The 22,771-nt window shown below is 35.7% G+C and overlaps 2 protein-coding genes across 3 annotated transcripts; both read left to right on the forward strand.

Annotated features, from left to right (window-relative positions):
• Positions 1-2,824: 2,824 nt before the first annotated feature.
• LOC145617751 (ubiquitin carboxyl-terminal hydrolase 23-like) lies at positions 2,825-11,280 on the forward strand. Its single transcript, XM_081672501.1, has 11 exons — positions 2,825-3,208; positions 3,479-3,593; positions 6,046-6,156; positions 6,605-6,777; positions 6,915-7,238; positions 8,117-8,242; positions 8,572-9,207; positions 9,295-9,420; positions 9,521-10,010; positions 10,280-10,370; positions 10,656-11,280. The coding sequence occupies exons 1-11, from the start codon at positions 2,906-2,908 to the stop codon at positions 10,801-10,803; spliced, it is 2,643 nt and encodes an 880-aa protein (XP_081528627.1). The 5' UTR covers positions 2,825-2,905; the 3' UTR covers positions 10,804-11,280.
• A 6,251-nt stretch (positions 11,281-17,531) lies between these two features.
• On the forward strand, positions 17,532-21,279 carry LOC145617625 (armadillo repeat-containing protein LFR-like). Of its 2 annotated transcripts, XM_081672347.1 has the most exons (10): positions 17,532-17,667; positions 18,119-18,258; positions 18,359-18,577; positions 19,095-19,264; positions 19,365-19,507; positions 19,609-19,853; positions 20,192-20,297; positions 20,380-20,518; positions 20,610-20,737; positions 20,831-21,279. In XM_081672347.1, exons 3-10 carry the CDS (start codon positions 18,385-18,387, stop codon positions 21,084-21,086), a joined length of 1,380 nt encoding a protein of 459 aa, XP_081528473.1. In that variant the 5' UTR covers positions 17,532-17,667; positions 18,119-18,258; positions 18,359-18,384; the 3' UTR covers positions 21,087-21,279. The 2 variants fall into 2 exon arrangements, with proteins under 2 accessions (XP_081528473.1, XP_081528474.1); XM_081672348.1 differs by lacking the exon at positions 18,119-18,258.
• Positions 21,280-22,771: the final 1,492 nt, after the last annotated feature.

The following is a 22,771-nucleotide window of genomic DNA, read 5'->3' on the forward strand; positions in this document are numbered from 1 at the left end:
ATATTTTATTGTTATTGCTTGATCACGCCTTTTATGCATGTTTAAAGAGAATTTGTACTTGAAATCACGCTTAATAAGATAATTAATAATTTGGTTTAGGCTAATATGATTTTAATTCAATTAATTATTTGTGCATTAATATTCAACCAACATAGATTAAACAGGTTTAGGATTAATATAATGTTTGCATGTTAGTCAAAAAGCGCACATGAATACGAGTAGAATAAAGTAGAGGCCTATTTTATAGGGCGGGTCTTTTTTTTTGTAGATTGGATTCGTACCCTCATCCCCGAACCCTATTTGGTTCAAGACCTTATGGAGTTGACGATCTTCTGGATCGTTTAAGGGGTGCAACCTTCACCTCGTGATTGGTTTACAAGTTCCTAAAACTTGTTGGCGACTCTTTTGCTCTCTTTTCCTTCCCTTTGGACGCCACCATACTTTAGTGTATGATCACAGTGGGGTTCAAGCTTGGGGTTATGATGCTTGAAATATTCCCTACAGTTTTTTGGCGACTCCACTGGGGAGGATTTCTATTTTAATTCCTGAAATTTATTTTGGCAATGATTTAGAATGAGCGGATGAGACTCGAAAAATTCTAAGTATTTCATGTGCGTAATTTTGATTAACATTATTGCCATATGCATAAAAAAGGTCCTCATTGGATAGACCATCTGAAATGATTCAAAAACATAGGATTTTACACGTAGGAAATTTGAGAAATTTCTTTCACAACTAGAATCGAAATAATACTGCGGAATCTGGAAAATTCTAAGAACACAGATACCTGCTGAGGCTTGTAGGAACTAGCGTCTAGAAGACAGAGACCGTCGCCTGTAAAGAGCTTCTGTCGCTTAGCGACAGAGGTTCTTTTGTGGCGACAGTTCCTGTAGTCTGGCGCCAAGTTCTTCCAATACCGAGCCAGAACTCTGCCTTTTTGTTTTGACCATTTCTAGTACTGTTGGCTCGATTCTACTTCTGGATTGAGCTTTTCTCACTTTTCTAAAACCCATATGTGTTCTACATATGGACATAACCCTCTGGGGGTTCACGCTTCATCTACCCAATCGAACGCTCCTGGCAACGACGGGTACATGTAAGTTTGTGAATCCACCAAACCATGGAAGCAAGTTTTTAACTTGCGGGGTCCCATCCATACGCGCCAACCCTTCACGGTTAGACTTCCGCGCGATGCATCCGGACTCATAACCATGGACCCTCTTTGACTAACCCATATCCTTGAACTTTAGAGAACTAGAGCCATGGTTAGGTTGCAAACTCATTGCATCATGTTGTGACTACTTGACTACTTGTGCATCTCTTACTTGTGCATAGCTTATATGTGACTAAACTAACCGTTTGGTTTGACTTGTGTTTGTTAATATATCTTAAATAAGCTAACTAATGACTAAAGGACTTTGTTTAATTAATTTGAACTAATAAATAAGCCTAAAATCGAGTCATAGTTCCTTTAAGTCAACCCGGATTTTTATTCCCGTATACTGCACATGCGTCAACTTGTTTTGGTCATAGACAGAGTTCTAGGAAGAACTACGAGTCGTATAACCTATGGATCTGTAGCCCCGAATTTTATCTTTAATTTGGCGTTGGTTTTGTCCCAATCAGAGTCACAGATCAAAAGTTATGACTAAAATACCACAGCCTGTCCAGTTTAATGCATATCCGTGAAGTCTTAACTTAGTCTTTGCTTGAGTCTAGTCACATAGTCTAGCCACATGGTCATGACACAAGTCAAAGCATGTCACCTACATCCACTAGTCTTAGCACGCACTTTGTATATGTCACCATGACCATATCTTAGGTTCATGCATGAGTCGTTTTTTCGTCATTTGAGTTGGGGGTCCATTCTATTCCTAATTCTTCCATATTTCTTCATCTACATCTTCTTCCTACTCTCCACATAATTTCCTCCATATTTCTCCATCTACATCATCTTCCCACTCTCCACATACTTTCTCCACACATATCATTCCCTTCATCCTTTCATGATCTCTTCCCATCTATGCATGTTGAATCGAGTTTGAGTCATATGATTGACAAGAAAAAAAAAAAGTAATGATGAGACAAAATACAAGGCAAGCTTCTCACCAAGATTTCATGCTTTCTTCTTCTTTTTTTTTTTTTTTTCAAACCTTTCCCCCAAAAGTCTAGCATAGACACCCCTTTTCTATAGGTTTTTTACTTTTTCCTTTTAATAAAATGAGCATCTTAATTTCTTGCATATGATCATTGCGTAGCATAGCAAAAAAAAAAAAAAAAAAAAAAAATCGCCGAATTAAGCACAAGGTATACCAATGATTAGAGGCACCCCTTGTAACCATATCATATAACCTTTCACCCTTCAAATATACAATACTTTCTTCATACACCACTTTGAGCCTCGTTTAACGATAGACCTTTCTTTCTTCAACCCACATCTACCTCACTTTGAGCGATCTCATAGGATGAATGACATTTTTATCGTTGTGAGACATATTATTAGTGGCTCACCGTTAGCGTTTAAATCGCCTATGCATGCAATTCCAAAATCATCACATAATAGCAAAAAAATCAAAATTTTTACAATTCAAGAACAAAACTTTATTCTCGTCAAAAAAAAAAAAAAGAAAAAAAAAACTATATTATTAATAAATCCCTAAATTGAAAATCAAAATCATTAGCTCACCTTTTTAACTTTTTTTTAATGTCTTTCCCTTTCCCCTCTACCAGCCAAACAATCCCTAATAAAGCCAATTTAACCCTGTGAAAAGACAATACTACCCCCGTACTGACAAAGCCAAGCTCTCTAATCAGCGCTTAAACCCTACTCCCTTTACTCTCTCTCAACTCCATCACCAATCACACCATTCACAGCCGCCTTCTTCTTCTTCCTTCTCTATCAACAATGGAGTCTGCTGCTCCTTCCTTACAGCAGCAACATCAACAACAACAACAACAACGTCACATTGAATTTCACTTAGCTAGAAAACCCATCTCTTCTTCCTTCTCTAATCACAATTCTTCCAATTTCAAGCTTGAAACTTTAAACCCTTCTTCCCCTTCTATCTCCTCTTCTAAATCTCTAATTCAATCCCAACCCCCTTCTTCTTCTAATTCTAAATCCAATTCGAAAAACCCAGAATCTTCTGATTTTATTGATGCCTCTTTTGATCTTGATTTCGCTTTCCGAATCCCTTTTCGCCGGATTGTAAGTCATTTTTATTTGTGGGTATTTCTTGTTTTGTGTTTTAGCAATTATATGATTTCTGGGTATTTCTTAATTTGTGTTTTTGGGAGTTTTACTATAATTGGACCTGTTTTACAATTCATACAATTCATACAATTCATACTGTGATTTTGTCAATTTGTGATGATGGTTTAATTTATATGTTACTGAAATGGTAATTAGTTTGATTATAGAATTGCGGGTAATCGGTCGAATTTTTTTTTTAATTAATTGTGGTATTGAATATGGCAGGGAGCTGGTTTGGAAAATCTGGGGAATACATGTTTTCTTAATTCTGTAATACAATGCCTCACTTACACAGAGCCGTTGGTGGCATATTTGCAAAGTGGCAAGCATCAGAATAATTGTGAGTTTCGTCCTCTTTACGGCCCCTCGTTTTGCAATGTTATCGATTAATTTAGAATGTAACGCAAAATGTACGAGTTTAGTTGTTATTGATTTTCAGATGATTATCGTCAATTTTGCCTGAATTGTGTGTAGGAACTGAAATTCTATGTTTCAACATTTTCCATCTTGTGAAGTGATGTCCCAAATTATATGTTTGATTTTTAATAAGGCTTCTCGGATGATGTTGTCGTGTGATGTTAGACGAGAGTTCTAGATTTATTGACAAATTGTGTTGCTTTCAGTCATCATAATTAGATTCATTAATTGACAATAGTTCTAGCGTAATTGATTAGTTGATGTTGCCGTGTGCCCGTGTGATGTTAGACAAAAGCAATCAAGTGTTATATGATCCTAGAATCATACTAGCTACGTAATTCTAATTCAAATTATATTAAGGCCATCATGTAAAAGGACTTAAATTGAAAATAGATAAAATGAACCAACATAAATGATGGCAAATGCTCACTGAGATTGCAGACCATGAATTTCATAGTTGAGCTTATTATTTAGAATTTTAGTCTAATCATATACTCACTGAAATTGCAGACCAAGGACACAACATTAATGAAACACATTCCTGATTCATTCTAAATTTGTTCTCCAAGTCAATTCACATTAAAAGTACACATTTTAAATATACTAATTTCCTAGTTCAGATTAAAATTCTTATCTCCAGACTCCAGCTCATTGTTTAGTACATATCAGTTGGCTTTCTTTCTGCTTGCTTTCCTTCGATGTTATAATTTTTCTCTACGAATTTGTTAATCAAGATCATTGAGTCTGGATGAAATGAAAGTGAAAGTTAAAGATTTCATACCCATTGATGTGTTGACACGAAAATCTAAGATAAATAGAAAACTGATAAATTGGACAAGAACGTATGTAATTCTACTTCTAGAATTATTCAGCACTTATCTAATAAAGAGTTAAAAATTTATCAACAGCAAGATTGTCCCACTTAGTATCCTGCAAATTAATAGGCCAACCTCTTAAACCAGTAACTACTCTGATTAACTAGTAGCCAAGCTATCATGGTTTTAATTGAAAGTAGCATGACCAACAACAAACTAGACAAACTTCATCATGGATCCACTAGAGAACCAAGTAAGACTTAGTTAACTACTAATATATATTGACTCTTGTAACTGCATAACCAATTTTAATTCTATTGAATTCAACAGGAATAATAAAACTTAAAATTTACATACTATTATAAGCCGATCAGTCCAAAACCCTCTCACAAGGTTATATAAGACTCACTATAATAAGATGAGGGAAATAGAGCTCAATAACTCCAAACCAAAATAGGCTTTACACTTTATATAATCATAAATGACCATGATATAATTTCTCCACATTTTCTACCTTTGAAAATTACTAACACTTTATCAGTGAAATTATTCATAGGGTACAGAGTAGAAATGAGTATATACTATACTCCCTAGTCCCTATACACCAAAAAAGTTAATCTGAAATTCTGAAGGGGCAACTAGATAAACTATGCTTCTAGAAAGAATATAGCGAGTAAGCAAAAGGACATGTCCCTATAAAAAGAAATTGGAGAGTAATGTAGAATATTGAAAGTAAGGAAGCAGTGACACATCAGAGAAAAAAGTAATTAAATCTACAAAAGGTATTGCCCAATTCCCAGCTCAAAAGGAAAAAAATATTTGCATACATGTTACAGCTAGTTTATGTGATATTCAATTGATGCAAATTACAATTACAAAATATGCTTCAAACCTTGTGAAATTACTAGGAAGATTGATATTTAGCAAGTGTGTTGGTTAAAACAAGTGTTTAGAAAAGATTTTCAGAATAAAAATAAGACCATTACTCATACAAATCTGAGCAACTCTTCTCAAAATTTCAGATTAAAAATTCAATAAATCAATGTGGAAATTCAGCAAACAATGGTTGCAGCAACATATCACTCAATTCAACATGTAACATCATCTAAAGCTTAACACAATTGAAGCTAGAATGTGAATTAACTCAAACAAATGCCTATGTACAGCAACTATTTTCATCAAAGCCATAATATACCCAAGAATAGATCAACAATTCACAACTAGAATTGCAAGATTAACTAACAGAGACCAAAATCTTATTAAAAACAATAGAATTCAAAGAAAAAGGGTGAAATGCAACTTATTGCGGAAATCATGATGAATAACTTCTATGGACCAGGTGCTCCAGTCTTAGCTAGATTACTGTTCTATGTTTGACAGGAAGCTAACATATGTATTTTATTCAAGTCAATAACAAATCTATAAATGTACTGGTGCTTGTACGACAACATTTTAAAAGCTTCTTTGATTCTGTTCGTATAGTACATTACCATCTCATTTTGCAATTTCATAATGGTAAAAACTGCTTATCTTATTAATTCTAATATATTGTTGGTGAAGGTCATGTTGCTGGTTTTTGTGCGCTATGTGCCATGCAAAAACATGTTAACCGTGCTCTACAATCTACTGGGAGAATAGTAGCACCGAAGGATCTTGTTTCAAACTTGAGGTGTATCCTTTTACAGTTTTGCAGCTGATTGAGTGTACTTGATACTTATTGTTGATTTGTTTTCACTTCTAGCGCTATTTTATTCTCTGCTGCCACCTTCTACATCTCCTTCTCGCACAGTAATTCTTTTTATGTAATTTTTCTACCATGTTTTTCTTTTCTTTTTTATTACTTTATTTATTTTTGTTTTGTTGGGGGGGGGGGGTGAGGGAGGTATTTTATGTTAATATCAGGTGTTTAACAGGATATTCTGAGACTGAAAGCCATTTAGGTTATCAGAAATTTGTTTTGACGGTTTTTTACATGGTAGGATTACTTTTTGAGTATACATCAACTGCGTTGCATGCTGATTTACTGTATTATTGCTCTAAGTCTTCCCCTCCATCCCCCTTTGAACTCTTATCATTTCTCAATACTTCATTTATGATTATTCCTTGACCTCACAATAAGGCATATCTCGAAGTTTTCGAAATGCAAGACAAGAGGATGCACATGAGTACATGATAAATTTGCTAGAGTCAATGCACAAATGCTGCTTACCTTCAGGCGTGCCTGCTGAATCACCTGGTGCTTATGATAAGAGTCTGGTTCACAAGATATTTGGAGGTCGCTTACGTAGCCAGGTAAAAGAGGCATGAGATGGTAGATTCATAATATGTTTGTAAGGTCAGGAAAAGTTGCTGGCCATAGTATGGTGTCTACTGTGGGTTGCGAGCCATTCTTATGTTAAATTAAATCTAATGCAATCTTGTATATACAGGTGAAATGCTTACAGTGTTCCCATTGTTCGAATACATTTGATCCATTCCTGGACTTGAGCCTTGAAATAATCAAGGCAGATTCTGTTCACAAGGCCCTCTCACACTTCACTGCTGCTGAGCAATTGGATGGTGGAGAGAGACAGTACAAATGTGAAAAGTGTAAGCAGAAAGTCAGGGCGCTCAAGCAGCTTACAGTTTATAAAGCTCCATATGTTCTCACTGTCCATCTTAAGCGATTTCGTCACTTTGCTGGGCAAAAGATTGACAAGAAAGTCCATTTTGGCTCGTCATTGAATCTCAAACCCTTCGTCAGTGGAAACTATGTATGTTCTTTGATATCTTAAATCTGTTGACCTTTAAGCTAGTGCTTTATGGTGCTTGAGAAAAATAAAACAGATTTATTTGTTGTAATTGGCTGCGGCTTTGAATATAATTCTTAATCTTCTAGAGTTCTAGTCCAGGTTAAATGATGTGGTCAGTTGGCAGATTTGTAGATAGGGTTTGAACTTTGGAGTATGTATTTATTCAGTTTTGGGAATTCATTATTTTCTTAGTATAAATTCTAAGTATTAGAAATATTTTTTCTCTCTAATAAAGGAAAAATGAGGGACTTATGGTAGGCCAGTGACTGCTAGTGTAAAACTTTGTCACATTGCTTGACATGAGCCATAAGGCCCACAATGATTTAGAGTAGTACTAGGATGGGTGACCTCCTGGGAAGTCCTCATATTGCTTCATTTAGCTGACACCACTTATGGGATTAAGGCGTTCAAGCAGAAGTTAATAAAGTAATAATGCGGTTCTTCTTAGTAATTGCTTCCCTTTTCATGCAACATCTCTTAATTGAAAAAGGGGAATCTATTTCAACTAAAGTAAAGCTGGATTTTTTCTGGTTCGTTGTGCTTTCTCTTTACTATGTGTAAACTTGCATCTTATTGTAATTTTTGTAGGTGAAGCAGCTTTTTTTTAATTTTTTTTTAATTGGTGTGCTGCCCCTTCGCTATGTGTAACCTTGGATTTTGTTGTGATTTTTCTTTTGTTCTCCATCTATGTCTAGTCTGTTAGTGGCTTTGACTTTTTGTTGAATAGTATCTGCTATTGTTGAATCCAGGAAAAAAAAAAAACTAAATTTGTGACAATTTGACTCTTTATTGTATTTTAGCGTTGGATAATGATGTGTATTTGTATTTTGTCATTTCAGGAGGGCGATTTGACCTATACACTCTATGGGGTTCTAGTTCATGCTGGGTGGAGCACACATTCTGGTCACTATTATAGCTTTGTGCGCACGTCAAGTGGATTATGGTACTCACTTGATGACAACAGGGTGGGTCATATTCATTCTTAAACTATTATGCTTATATGCTCCAGTAAATCCACAGACTTTTTCCAGGTTGTCGAAGTTATTTCATTTGGATGTGTTAGTAGGTCAGAAGTAAAATAGCTACATTTGTTTTTGTTAAGGTCTTAACTTGGATTCAGAATCAGCTCTATGAGGACTGCATTATGCTATTTTACTTGGATATAGAATTTATATTTGGTTTTCATATGCGCTTTCTTTCCATTGATTAAATCAGTAATGTAATACTTTCTAAATGTGAGTTAATTTGTTGTATCCTGGATCACTTCTCAATTTTTTATGGTTACAAAATTCAGGTTTACCAAGTAAGTGAAAAGACTGTTATGGAGCAGAAAGCATATATGTTATTCTATGTTCGTGATAGGAAAAACCCTGCTCCTAAGAAAACCCTAGATGTTGTTCACAAAGAAAACTTATTTGGCTCTAAGAAGGCCATGGATGTTTGCACAGAAAATTTGATCACAAATATGCGAAATGCAACAAGTTCATGCTCAATCCCTGTTGTCAAGAGCTATCAAAATGGTTATACTGACAAGAACTCTAAGGAAACTAGCTCATCTGGTCTGATTGTGAATCACTCTGTAGGGCATAATGCTTCTAAGGTTCCGGCTCAACAGAATTCATCCAAATGTGTCTCATCTATTGCTGTTGCAGAGGGGAAAGAGTTGAATCACAAAAACAACCTAACAATGTCAACAGTGCCCTCTGTTACAAATAAAGAAAATTCATCAATTACTAACATGGATTTGGATGGAATGGTGAACCCAGCAACCAAGTCTAGTAATGGTGATTCCGAAAAAAGCGCCAAAGCTACAACTTCTGTTGACTGCTGTGATAACAAGGAGAAGGAATTAGCATCAATTGAAAAGCCATCAATTTTAAATTTCCCTTCTAATGCTGTTGATGTTTTATGCAACAAGGAATCGCATGAGGTAAATTTAATCTTTAACTCACATCTTGCATTTTATTTTTTTAAATTGCTTTGTCATTGAAGTGTATCAATCCATTTGTTCTATCAGATCAGTACTCCTGCAGGCACGAAGGTTCAGAACACTCAGTCTAGTAATGTAAATGAGGTCAAGCCAAATGTCCCATCAGACTCTGCCATTCAACTAACCACTGAAGGTGGAACTGGGAAGACCAAGGTACCTTCTTATTGTTCAAATAATCCCCCCCATCCCAACACACAAAATGTCATTCTCAAGGTAGCAATATTGACGTTTTCTGTAACTGGTTGTTTTAAAGAATGAAGCTTCAGAGCCCACATCTGACATCCATTCAGTATTAAGCAAACCAAGAATTAAGAGGCCAAGAATGAACGGTCCTTCTGTGAAAGCTCCTGAAAGTGCACCTCGCCAAAGTTCAATGAAGGATATTTTGAAGTCTAGTATTGGAGGGATGCATTTTAGTACCAAGGTGCTGTATAGGGCTTCTTTGGCCGTGAGAAAGAGCAGAAGATTCAAAAGGATGAAGAAAAACATTAAAATTGTTCCACAAGATCTCTTGCCTACTGAGGATTTTGCCTCTGCAGACATGGGTCCTTCAACTTCTGACTCTGGTTCTGTGGGTAATTCTAAAGGTTGCCACAAGAAAGGTGACAGTCCATGTGTTAGAGAAGAAAAAAATTCAGGGGCACATTGCAAGGAGGTTAATGATTCGTGTTCCAAAGAACAAAATCATCAACCTGTTGTTAATGGAGTACCTAGTGCCAGCACTGGACTGGAAGAGTCTCCTGGTGAGTAATTTCTGCAGCCTAAGATTTTAATCATTCCTTAGCCTAGGTTTTCTTGCTACTGTGAATTTGTACGGTCAAATCATTGTGTGTTCATTTTGTGAGTTACAGGTTATCCACCTTTTACTCTAGCGTCAAAGAATGTTTATTTTCTTTTCCCCCTTGCACTCATCTCACTATTGCTGGTGCACTGTCTATGTTTTAGGAGTCACATATTGCTCTGAAACTTGTATTATGATGTTAATGGTAGTGTTCATGGATTTTGGTTTCAGTTGGATGCTGGGAAGGTGTGGAGCCTCCTTTGGAAAGAGTAAAATCAAATGGCCAAGATACTTTAATTATTGGTCATGTACTGGATGAGTGGTGAGTCCATCTTTATTTTGGTGCTAGATCTTTCATTTTTATAAATAATCATGAATTACACATAAGACAGACTTGTAAGCTAAGACTTCCTGGTCTATTTGCTTTTAACTCTTATGAATGATCCTTGTGATATTCTGGACTGAAACTCTTATCTCTGTAAGTGCCCTTATGGCTGAGGAGCAAGTGTGATGGACATAGTTGCCTAGTGTGCAGCTTCGAATGTTCACTGGTCAGTGGTATTTGCATTTCATTTTGGCTTAACCTTTCGTCTGATATATTTTTCAGGGATGAGGAATATGACCGTGGTAAAAGAAAAAAGGTAAAGTTAGTAAAGAATACTTTTGGGGGACCTAATGTTTTCCAAGAAGTTGCAACAAAGAAAGCAAAGTTGAAGGTAAAGGCTAAAAACACCAGAACAAAACCTTGCAAATAAGCCATACTAGAAATGTTCCAGGTTTCTTCAGTTAGTGGATGGAGATTTTATCACGGTGGCTTGCGTTGTAGGCTAAGCCTTGTGAATTCTCCAACAAGTATTAGCTGTTTTGGCTTTCTTTTTGGGAGATTTAACACCACTCTGAAGTCTTCGATGTTGCAGAAGTTAATCATTGTACTGGCTTGAGTCGAGACTGATCCCATGAAAATTACATCCGTCTCTGCCAGGTAGTAATATATGATTATCTATATATTATTTTTGAAGACTTTTTTATTTTTTAATTATTGGAAGGACAGTATCAAGGATCTCTATATCTGCAGTTTGTATGATTCGAGTTTTGTAGGCAATGTAAAAGGTTCTTGATGGTTGTGCTCTGTCCTTCACAGTTCTGTATCCGTGTCCGAAGTAATTTTGTGTAATGTAATTTGGTCACTCATTACTTAATAAAATGGAATATCATCTTGTTTTTGTCTTTCATTTTTTTAATCTACAGTAGTTTTTTACTTGCCATTTATAGCATGAATAACGAAGTTTGGTTCAAGAACTACGGAGTAATATCTATGGGTTCATTTGCTGCTTGCTTTTATGTATTATCCCATAATACGGAGTATCATCTTATACACCTGGGGTTGATTTATTTTTATTTTTTTTTTTACTCTAAAAAAGTTGCATGTTAGTTGTAAATCTTTTATCTATATTATAATTACAGAGTCGTTTTGATGAGAGTGCTCCAAAACCCAAATGCTCAACTCATGCATTTAGGGTTTGTTTTTTTTTTTTAAAGAAAAAAAATAACTACCCATTCCATTACTTTATTTTTTTTTTTTTATCATTTTTTTTAAAAAAAATCAATAACTACCCATTCACTATTTCCTTTTGGTTTTTCCTTTTGTTTTTTTTTCAAGGGACTACTACTAAAATTTCACTTTGGTACAGTAGTATAATATATGTCATGCATTAGCACGAGTATACAATTCTTTTATCAACAATTCACTATAGTACTCTAAATCCCTAACCCTTCAATTATATGCATTTTTGTAGGGATTACCCTCCAAATATTTTCTACTTCTTTAATCATCAAAAAAAAAAAAAAAATGTACAACACGTTTTTGTGCAACTAGCCTTAGCAAATAACTACTTGCAATAGAACAAGTATGTAACTCCTAGAGCAAGACACTAACCCATATGACACTAACCGAGTAACACGAGTAACCCCTATAAGACTAAACGGGTAACCTCTATAACTTTGAAAAGGTAAACCCCATAATAGCATTGCTTGACCACCGACATAAAAGAGTAAGATCCTGATTTTTGAGCTTCTAAGCAAAGCATAGAATATCATATTTTAGCATAGCACAGCAGGTGTCAGCAAATTATTAATACGATTATTAATACTCAATACAACAGAGCTAATTAGGGTTCAACAAAACCGGCCAGTCCAAAACCAACCATTACAACTCAAGTCTAAATTACAACATCAAAATCAACTTTTCATATTTTAATTATATTTTTTCTTATATATCCCGTGCATTTTGCACGGGTCCACTCTTGTACTGTATAATTTAAGAGATGTTTTTGCAACACTTCATCACAACACTCCAAACCTCTAACTCTCAATTCTCATGCATTCTCTCTCTCTCGCTTTTTTTTTTCGTTTTTTTTTTGTTTTTTTTTTTTTGTTTTTTTTGTTTTATGTTTTTTTTGTTTTTTTTGTTTTGTTTTTTTTAAAGAAAATAACTCCCACAACCCTAAATGTAATTAACTTAAAAAAATAACTTCCTTTTTTTTAAGAAAAAAAATACTATAACTTCCACTTATATAATTTTTTTTTCCCTAAACATACATATATCCCGTGCATTAGCATAGGTATATTCTAGTGACTAGAATTATAGAGGATTATGCCAACAAGATATAATGTTAACTATCTTAACTCTTCTGATGTAACTTTATTTTGAATATAATGACTTTTATTATTTATATTGGTCAATATATTAAAACTCTCATTATAAAATATATATTAATCTCTTATGATCTTTATTATAATACAATTTTTTTTCTAACATAATAACCTTTTATATTGACATAGTGGCCTTATTATTATTTTTTCTTTTTTTTCTTTTTGACAAGAGCCTTATTATTAATATAACGACTTTATTAATTAGGTTCGTGAGAGGCTTGATAGGTTCTTGGCTTGTGATATTAGGTGTAATATGTTTCCCCGAAGGACGGTACGTTATTTTCCCATTGTGTACTCTGACCATGCACCTTTATTATTGCAAATTGGTGAAGCTCCTAAACGTAAAAAGGATAGGAAAAGATTTCATTTTGAAGCTGCTTGGTTGTCTAATGATGATTGTCATAAAGTTATTAAAGATGCATAGGAAGGTAATGCTATTTAAATATGTCTTCTAAACTAGCTGCTTGTGCTATGAGTTTGAGTAAGTGGGCAGTTTGCACTTTTGGCAATGTGAAAAAGAGGATTGCTGATAAGGAAAAAGAGCTTGGGGAGTGGCAGCGTGCTGTGCCAGACGTTAATATGCTTCTCAATTGCAAGAAAATTGTCTCCGAACTTGATAAGTTGCGTCGCCTCGATGAATCATATTGGCATGCTAGATCTCTTGCTAATGAGCTAAGAGACGGTGATAAAAACACGGCTTACTTCCATCATAAGGCATGCAAAAGGAAGAGTAGAAACAACATTGCAAAAATTGAAGATGAATTTGGAGTTATAAAAGATCAGGAGGAAGATATTAGTAATGTTATAACTAATTATTTTTCTAACATTTTTACATCTTCTATGCCTTCCAATTTTGAGGAGGCAATTGCAGGAATTGATGACCAGTTGGTGTCAACTGAAATGAATGATGTGGTCCTTGGTATTCCTACAATGGAAGAAATTCATAATGCTCTTTTTTAAATGCACCCCAACAAAGCCCCCGGTTATTGATGGTATGCATGTCCTCTTCTTTCAGAAATGTTGGCATATTGTGGGTCTGGATATAGTAAACTTTGTGATTAGTTGGTGGAATGGAGGTGTGGACTTATCGGAGGTTGACAAGACTTGCATTGTGCAGTTTGTGCTCATTCCTAAGTGCCAAGAACCGAGGAAAATGAGTGATTGTTGTCCTATCAGTCTTTGTAATGTGATTTATAAAATCATTGAAAAAATGTTAGCCAATAGGCTAAAGAAAATTCTCTCGGGCTTGATTTCTCATCATCAAAGTGCCTTTGTTTCGGGCCGCTTAATCACGGATAATGCTATTGTGGCCTTTGAGATTTTCATGCTATGAAGCAGAAGGGGGAAGGGAGAGTGGGGACTATGGCTCTTAAACTTGATATGAGCAAAACATATGATGATAAGGGTTGAATGGTCTTTTGTCGAGACCGTTATGTTGAAAATGGGGTTTGCTTCAGATTGGGTTCGAAGGATAATGTTATGTTTGTCTTCTGTCAACTACACTTTTAAGTGGAATGCCAAAGTTGAGGGTAATGTAACTCCTTCTCGAGGCCTTCGACAAGGTGATCCAATGTCACCTTATATCTTTTTATTGTGTGTAGAGGCTTTCTCATCTCTCTTAGTAAAGGCGGAAAAGGACCATTTGATTCATGGTGCCACGGTATGTAGAGGAGCCCCTTGGGTGTCACCTATTTTTCGCAGATGATAGTATTTTGTTTGCTAGAGCGACACTTCAAGAATGTTCTAAAATTGCCGAGATTATTGGCATTTATGAGAGAGCATCGGGACAAAAATTAATTTAGATAAATATGAGGTGTCCTTTAGCAAAAATGTGGAGGGGAACCGCCGGAGAGATATCATCAATGTTTTGGGGGTGAGGCAAGTGGCGAGGCATGACAAATATTTAGGCCTTCCCACCATTATTGGTAGATCGAAAAGGAGGGTGTTCTCTTGTCTTAAGGAAAGAATATGGAAAAAATTGAGCGGATGGAAGGAGAAGTTCCTGTCACAAGCCGGAAGAGAGGTGTTGATAAAATCGGCGGCTCAATCGATCCCCACCGATATGATGGGTTTATTTCCTATCCCGGATGGTATTATTGATGAGATTCATTCTATGTTAGCTCGGTTTTGGTGGGTGGCTAAGGGGACGGAGCGGAAAATGCATTGGGTGAGTTAGGAGAAACTATGTCTTCCGAAATCTATTGGAGGAATGGGGTTTATGGACCTAAAAATCTTCAACCAAGATCTTCTAGCAAAGCAAGGCTGGAGACTCATGTGTGACCCAAATTCTCTCCCTCACAAGGCTCTTAAAGCTAGATATTTCAAGAATGGTGATTTCGTTTCGTCCTTGAGGGGTAATGATCCTAGTTTCGTTTTGGAGAAGCATCTGGGGTGCTAAGGCATTATTGTTGGAGGGGTTAAAATGGAGAGTTGGGAAGGGTAATTCCATAAGAGTATAGGATGATTCTTGGTTACCAGGGGAAAATAATTCTCTTGATCCTTCTCCGAATTTAGTTAGCCCGCTTGATCTTCTTCTCGTGGCAAACCTGATCGATTGGGAGGCAGAAACATGGAATGAAGCGGCTGCAGCAACATATATATTAATATGACTGATGCACGACTAGTGAAAGACATCCCATTAAACTCGAGAAAGCCAACGGATGTAAGATATTGGTGACCATCTAAAAATGGTATTTATTCTACAAAATCTAGTTATTGGCTTGGTCATGTTACGAGCTGGAGACAATTGTTGAGCAGTGACGGGAATGAGATTTGGGATAGAATTTAGAAGTTGGATTGCCCTCCTAAGCTTAAGAATTTCCTTTGGAAGGATTGCTTTGGTTCTGTTGCTGTCATGGGAAGGTTGTATGACCGACATATACATGAAAATGGACAATGTGGCCTTTGTAACACCGAGAGAGAAACAATTATCCACGCCATCTTTCAGTGCCCCAATGTGAAAGGTATATAGGACTACTTCCCTTACGTCTTGATGTTAGTAGATGCTCCAAGTTCCTCGTTTGTGGATAGACTGTCCTGGGTTTTTGACAAGTTCGAAAATCACGAGTTGCTGGTTTTTTTTGGCTTTTGCTTGGGCGGCGTGGGCTTACCGTAATTCTGTGGTATTTAGGGATGCTTGGAATAATGATGTGGTGGGTGCGATGGGCTTTGTCAAGCTAGTATTGGATTTTAAAAATTATGATGCCATGGTCTGTGGGAAGCCTGCTAGGAGTAGGGTGTGTTCGAGATCTCAGTGGAGCCCCCCTTTGGATAGTAAGGTGCGTATCAACACTAATGCAGCGGTGTTTGAGGGTAATGGCGTGGGGTTAGGGGCTTTCATCTGGAGCGGGCTGCTTGCTTGCTGTCGTTGTTTGGAGAGAATGCTTCAGGGGTTCAGTGGGGAATGGGGATTGCTGAGGCACTTGCTGCGAGGTTGGGAGTGCGGACTGCTTTGAGGTTGGGATACACTAATGTTGCGCTTGAGTGTGATGCCATTAACCTGTCAACTGCTATCAACAAGAGGAGTAATGGGAGGTCTGTCTTTGACTTGATTGTGGAGGACATTTGCTGCTTGAGTAATGAGTTTGTTGACTTTTCTTGTTTTCATATCAAAAGAAATGGTAATGTTGTGGCGCATCTAACAGTTAGATTACTTCCTTTTAATGGAATGGAGAAATTGTATGTTGATTCATTCCCGCAAGGAGTGACTTCCTTGGCGGTGCTTGATGTAATGTGATGTTTTGTTATTAATAAAATGCGCCCTCCCTTGCTTCTTCTCAAAAAATGTAACGACTCTATTCTAAAATGTTAAATATCTTATGATTTTATCTTAATAAAGAACTAAAATGACCTCTAAAACTTCACTCAAGTAATTTTCGCGGTTAACAAATAACGACATGTAAATCGTGACATTTATAACATGCAGAATGATACATTTCCATTTTTTTTTATTTATTATTTTTTTTCAATCAATTTGTATTCTTTAAAAACCAAAATGATCCGTAAAGCATTAATTAAGCATTTTTTGGCAAGTTCATACGAAGTTTTTTATATTGTGGCCACCAACGAAATCTTAGCGGTTTTTTTTTTCACATGAGACGAAACATGTTAACTAGTAGTAGATATGTAAAATAAAATAAAATTTACATAGCATATGGTAGATAAGTAAAAAAGAAAAAAGGAAAAAAGGTAGATATGTCAAAATCAGACCCGATTGACGTGAAAAAAACCCAATTCTTATTTCGACTTGCTAGATACAATTAGCATACTCCGTAACTCAAGTTTGGAATAGACCTAATTTGACCCGACATTACCGAACCTGAACCCAAACACTAAACAGTGCATCTTGTGTGCGGCTGGCCACACCATGTGACCACTTATAAAAAATCATTGTTAACTCTCTGAACCGATAACCCATGTAACATTGACCAAATAACCCTTATAACACTGACTAGGTAACCCCTGTAAAATTGAACAAGTAGCCCCTATAAGATTAATGAGGTAACCCTTATAATAGATGGTCATATCGTGTAGCCAGCCACATATAAGATTTTGGGAACACTACAAGCTACAACACTCAAATTAACACCTCTAAATTTGTCTTTAAAAAAAAGAAAAAAAAATAAAATTAAAAAAAACTCTAAAGGCTCTAATTGTAGTAAAAGTCAATTTTATATACTCCCTCCGTTTCATATTACTCGCAACAAAGGAATATTTTATGTCTCTCAATTAATACCCATTTGCTGCGAGTAATATGTAACGGAGGGAATAAAAAAAATTACCAAAAATCACAAGTTTCACAACCGGAGACACTCACTGGGTCACTGATTAATCATACATACTGTCCTCTTTCTCCTTTTCCATTGAAGCGCACTTGACGTTCTCCATTGTCGCAAGCAGCTTCTGAGGTAAGTTGTTGTTCTTTTAGTAATTATCGAATATCAATTTCACAATCTAGGGTTTTATCGTTGATTTAATTTAATTTAACTGTCATATAGTAAATTTAGGGTTCGGATTATCGAAATACTGGTTCTAGTAAGGTTATGATAATAACGATCATAACGAGCGATATAACGAGCGATTTTGTTGCTAAAGCAGAAAATTATGAGCTTTATTTGGTAATTGAATCAAATGTGCCTTTTGTCCTATTATGTGATTTTCGAGCTTAATTTGATAATTGAATCAAAATTTGGTTGCTAATGTATTGCGGAATCCCTTATTGTTAGGATTGAACTATGCTAATCTGGTGTTTAGAGTATAAGTATAATTGATTGTGTTAAATTCTAAGTATACGTTGAGAAATTACAATTTTTTGATGAATATTAGAGATGAAATTGATGTTGGGTTTAATGATTGTAGGGTAATAATAATTTATACTGGAAAAATGGTTTTCGTTTGACATTTTCAAAGCGTAGTTTGTTGATAGTACGGAGTATAAATTTGTATACATTTGGAGGGGTTGATAACTTGGCGTTCGGTTAACTATTTTACTTTTCTAGGTCAGCCGATCTTCATCCTCTCTTTTTCATCATTTTCAATATTCATTTTATTTAGCCCGTTCCGTCGATTACATCAAATTCTGCCATCTTCAATTTGCAGAAGGAAAACGGAAATCAGAAAAAGAAATGCAAAAAAGAGAACAGGGAAAGCAAGGAGGGTCTGGAGGCGGTGTAGCCGCCACTCCGCCACCAAAAAGGGGACGTCCGCTTGGGAGTGGAACTAACAGCGCTGCCGTTGCTGCTGTTGCTGCCGCTGCGGATTCCGCCGCACCTCATACTCTTCTTGGCCCTACCCTTCAGGTCCACAGTGCCTTTGCTGGTTTGTCTCTTCCTTTTACGCCTAGCTCTCTACTTCCCTCCAACCTTTTCAATTTCAATCTTATTTTCTTTGTCACCTGTATACATTTTTATTGTAATTATTATTTTAGCACCAGAATTTTAACACCATAGATTTCAATTTTTGGAAAATAAGGGATGTCTTGAGAGAAATAATAGAAAAGTAGGAGTGGGGAATTTGAAACAATTAAGAATACCTGTTTTAATTTACTCTCACTGTTTTTTTCATTCCTTTTTATATTAAATTAATGAAAACTTATTCAAAATAAATTTGTAGATAAATTAGATTATTGTCAATGTGTTTTCTTCATTTGAAGCTAACAAAGTCTTGTATAAAGAGTTGCAATTGGTCATATACTTTCGAAATCATACTATTTACTTTATTGTTATGTTTCACTACTGATGCACAATATTAGATTTTAGTTCTATGTATGTATTTCTTCCTGTCTCTACAAATCTATGTAGGTGTTACTTTAAGATTTAAACTCTGGGATTTTCAGATCAAAACCAGAAAAGGATTGTTTTGGCTCTGCAAAGTGGCTTGAAGAGTGATCTGACATGGGCACTAAATACTCTTACTGTACTCTCTTTCAAAGAAAAGGATGAAATTCGCAAAGATGCTACCCCACTGACTAAGATACCTGGATTGTTAGATGCTCTTCTTCAAATTGTATGTTATTTCACACACTATCCTTTTTTTTTCCTGACTTTAAACAAAGACATTTTTAAATTAGGAAGATGATCTAAAGCCTTGCTTTTTTACTTTATAGATTGATGATTGGCGTGACATAGCTTTACCTAAAGATCTTTCCCGAAACCGGCGCGTGAGGCTGTTGGGTGCAAATGCTCTTGTAACTGGTTTTGGAAATGAATATGAGGCGTTGGCTTCCAGTGACAACTACTCGCAATCCATGTAAATTTTATTTGATTAAGTCATCATTATGCTTGCTTGATTCTGGATTGAATGTTAAAAGATTACAGCCCTTGAGCTGATTGTGGAAAATGTTTATGCAGTGCTGCCCCTGGTTCTTATTCATCACAAAAGATTGCAGCAAGACATCGACGTACTGGTTGGTGGTTTGAGGAAGATGGTTTGTTCAATCTAGACGATGATGGGCGTGCTGAGAAGCAGCTGTGTGCTGTTGCTGCATCAAATATCCTCCGTAATTTCTCTTTCATGTATGAAAATGAAATTATCATGGCACAGCACCGTCATTGTTTGGAAACTGTATTTCAGTGTATAGAAGATCAAAACACAGGTGACAGTAACTAAATACGTTTAGTTTAAAGTTTTAAACTTAATGAAGACTGTATGTTATCATTGAAAGGCTTAACTGATTCTCCTTCAATGTGAAATTCTTATTGTTCAAGGCATTCTTATTACAGTCATCATCCATTTAATATCAGAAAAATGTATCCACTTAGAATGTTGCAGCAAGAATCATCTATGTTAATATATGCTTCAAATTATTTGTTTTGATCATTTGCTGTTTTACGGGGGGCGGGGAGGGCTTTTTTCAATGTCTTGTGCTAAAATTAAATTTCCTGTTTGAGGTCATTTAGTAATGATGCTTATCAACTTCCGTCTTTCTTCCAGAGGATGAAGAACTTGTGACAAATGCCCTGGAGACAATAGTCAATTTGGGCCCATATCTTGATCTACGAATATTCAGCTCTTCAAAGCCTTCATATATTAACATGACGTGAGCATTTGTTTTGCATCTGTAATGAGCTATTTGATCGCTGAAAGTGTGAGCCTGTTATTAATATTCTTTTTAAATCCAGGGAAAAGAGTGCAGTTCAAGCTATCATGGGCATGCTTGATTCTCAGGTCAAAGCGTGGCATTGTGCTGCTGCAGAACTGCTTGGCCGTCTGATAATAAACCCTGATAATGAAACATTTCTTCTTTCATTTGCTACCCAGGTTGCAGCTACTTACTGTCTTTACATCTACAGCTTTCCTCATGTTCCGTGTAAAACTCTTGGATATCTTGATAACATTCATATCTTTGCAGATTTACAAACGATTAGTTGATCTACTGAGCTTACCAGCAGTCGATGCACAGGCAGCGGCTGTGGGGGCACTCTACAATCTTGTGGAGGTCAATATGGACTGCCGGTTAAATCTGGCAAGTGAGCGATGGTGAGGTTTCTTTCCATTATCACCTCTTATAGCTTTGTGGTCCACCTACTTAAGGATGATCACTAACCATGTATATGCCAAAATGACTTCCAGGGCTATAGATAGACTGTTGAAAGTAGTTAAGGCACCACATCCTGTTCCTGAAATTTGTCGGAAGGCAGCTACGATCTTAGAAAGCCTAGTCTCTGAGCCACAAAATCGAGTTCCACTCCTTGCATATGAGAACGCATTTGCGGAGATACTCTTCTCGGAAAGTAAGCATGCTGATACTTTTGCAAGGATATTGTATGAACTGACTTCTCGGCCAAGCAACAAGCAAGGATCAGCACGTGGGATATGGGGCCTGTAGTAGAAGACCGATTTTAGCAGAAAGTGATTAAAGATTTCAATCTTTAGGCTTTTTGTTTCACCTGGTGTTCCCGAATCATGTCAATGTATACATTTATTCATGAGCAGGAGCTAGTTCATAACCAAAATTGAAATGTATACATTTATGCATGAGCTTAAGCTAGTTTATAACAAAAATTGAAAGGTTTCTGAAAGGAATGTTCCAACTTCCAACATAAAGAATATCTAAGCACTTTTAAATAGAGGGACTATAAAAAATTTCTTGCTAGGGTGAAAGGCAAGCTAACAACTTTCATTAGTTAATACAGTATCCATTGTTTTCACTTCATTGGTAGGGTACCATCTAACCAAAATCAATCAATAGCAAGACACTTTAAAGAATCAAAGTTGCACAAATTATTTTACTCCCTCCGTCCCTAAATTACATTCCTTCTTTCTATTTTGGCTATTCCAAAATTACATTCCTCCTTTTTATTTTTGGTAAGTTTTTTTTTTAGTAAATCAACTCTCTTTTTTCTGTTTTATATTTAATGCTTTCTCACTCATCCTTACCTAATCTCACTCATAATCCTTGTGCCAAATTACAATGAATATGATTAGTTAAAAATTTTCAATTAGGAGCATGTGATTGGTCCTTTATTTTTTCCAAAGGATTGATGACATGTCATGAGTAATAACTACTCTATCTTTGTACTTCCCATTGCATTATCCAATTATTGTTATTTGTCTTATTCTTCCCTCCTTAATTCCCGCGTAAATTTCCAAAGAGGAATGTAATTTAGGAACGGAAGGAGTAAATAAATCAATTATATGCTTAGGTCAAATTATAAACTAAAGTGTTTGTGCCTATTATTTATACTCCGTATTAATTATGTGGGTTACGATTTGACTTTCGGACCAAAGCATTAATCACAAAAACCAATCAATAACACGGGGTATTGTGTAAAAACCGGTTTCGATTAAGTTCTAGTTATGTACTTATGTTCATTGTTCAATTAGAGTCTATCTCATAAGTTAGCATCGATTTTAACAATTTGGTAGGATTTGTACTTGTTTTATTTCAGCAACTTAAAACGGGATTGAACCAAAAACAATTGTATTTTTTACATGATCAACATAACTCGGGTTCTGGTTTGACCTGAAATGACGTGACCTGAATTTTGTTTCCATTTGATTCGATAAGACCCATCACTTGACTCAACCATTCTCATGTTAAATTGGATGTTTGATTTATATCAATTCAGGCTTGATATCCAAATTCATCGGGTATCATCGAGTATTCGAGTTATATTTTGGTTGGTTAATTGAACGAGTCCCGTTATTAACAACTCTACATCTAATACATATCTAAACATTATGTAGAAAGAGCTTAATATTATGATTTCATTTTAATATTGTATATATTTAACCTAGTTGTGTTTTTATATGTTGTTCTTCCACTATTTTGTTTATTTAATTTGTTTTTATAAATTTTCAACCTTGAAATTATTAGATGCTTAAGTAAAATAGATAATCATAATTAGAGCGGACTATTCATGAATAGCGAAGACTTTGATTGCTCCACTAGAAAATTTAATATAATCTCAATAGGTTAGCAGAGATTAAACAAATTTTAATTAGAACAAAGTTACCTTTCTAAGGCTAATTGCTATGGTACAAAATGAGTCCAAATTGTTACTAGCATCA

This window comes from Chenopodium album, chromosome 26 (assembly GCF_948465745.1).
Source record: "Chenopodium album chromosome 26, dcCheAlbu1.1, whole genome shotgun sequence".
Classification (NCBI taxonomy): domain Eukaryota; kingdom Viridiplantae; phylum Streptophyta; class Magnoliopsida; order Caryophyllales; family Amaranthaceae; genus Chenopodium; species Chenopodium album.

What these genes read in the sequence shown, in the direction of transcription:
- LOC145617751 (XM_081672501.1), top strand. Translation starts at nt 2,906, where the DNA reads ATGGAGTCTGCTGCTCCTTCCTTACAGCAGCAACATCAACAACAACAA. An exon ending in CCTTCGTCAGTGGAAACTAT is followed by an intron (nt 7,239 to 8,116) that starts GTATGTTCTTTG and finishes TTGTCATTTCAG; the next exon opens with GAGGGCGATTTGACCTATAC. An exon ending in GCAACAAGGAATCGCATGAG is followed by an intron (nt 9,208 to 9,294) that starts GTAAATTTAATC and finishes TTGTTCTATCAG; the next exon opens with ATCAGTACTCCTGCAGGCAC.
- LOC145617625 (XM_081672347.1), top strand. Translation starts at nt 18,385, where the DNA reads ATGCAAAAAAGAGAACAGGGAAAGCAAGGAGGGTCTGGAGGCGGTGTA. An exon ending in GGTCCACAGTGCCTTTGCTG is followed by an intron (nt 18,578 to 19,094) that starts GTTTGTCTCTTC and finishes TGGGATTTTCAG; the next exon opens with ATCAAAACCAGAAAAGGATT. An exon ending in GACAACTACTCGCAATCCAT is followed by an intron (nt 19,508 to 19,608) that starts GTAAATTTTATT and finishes ATGTTTATGCAG; the next exon opens with TGCTGCCCCTGGTTCTTATT.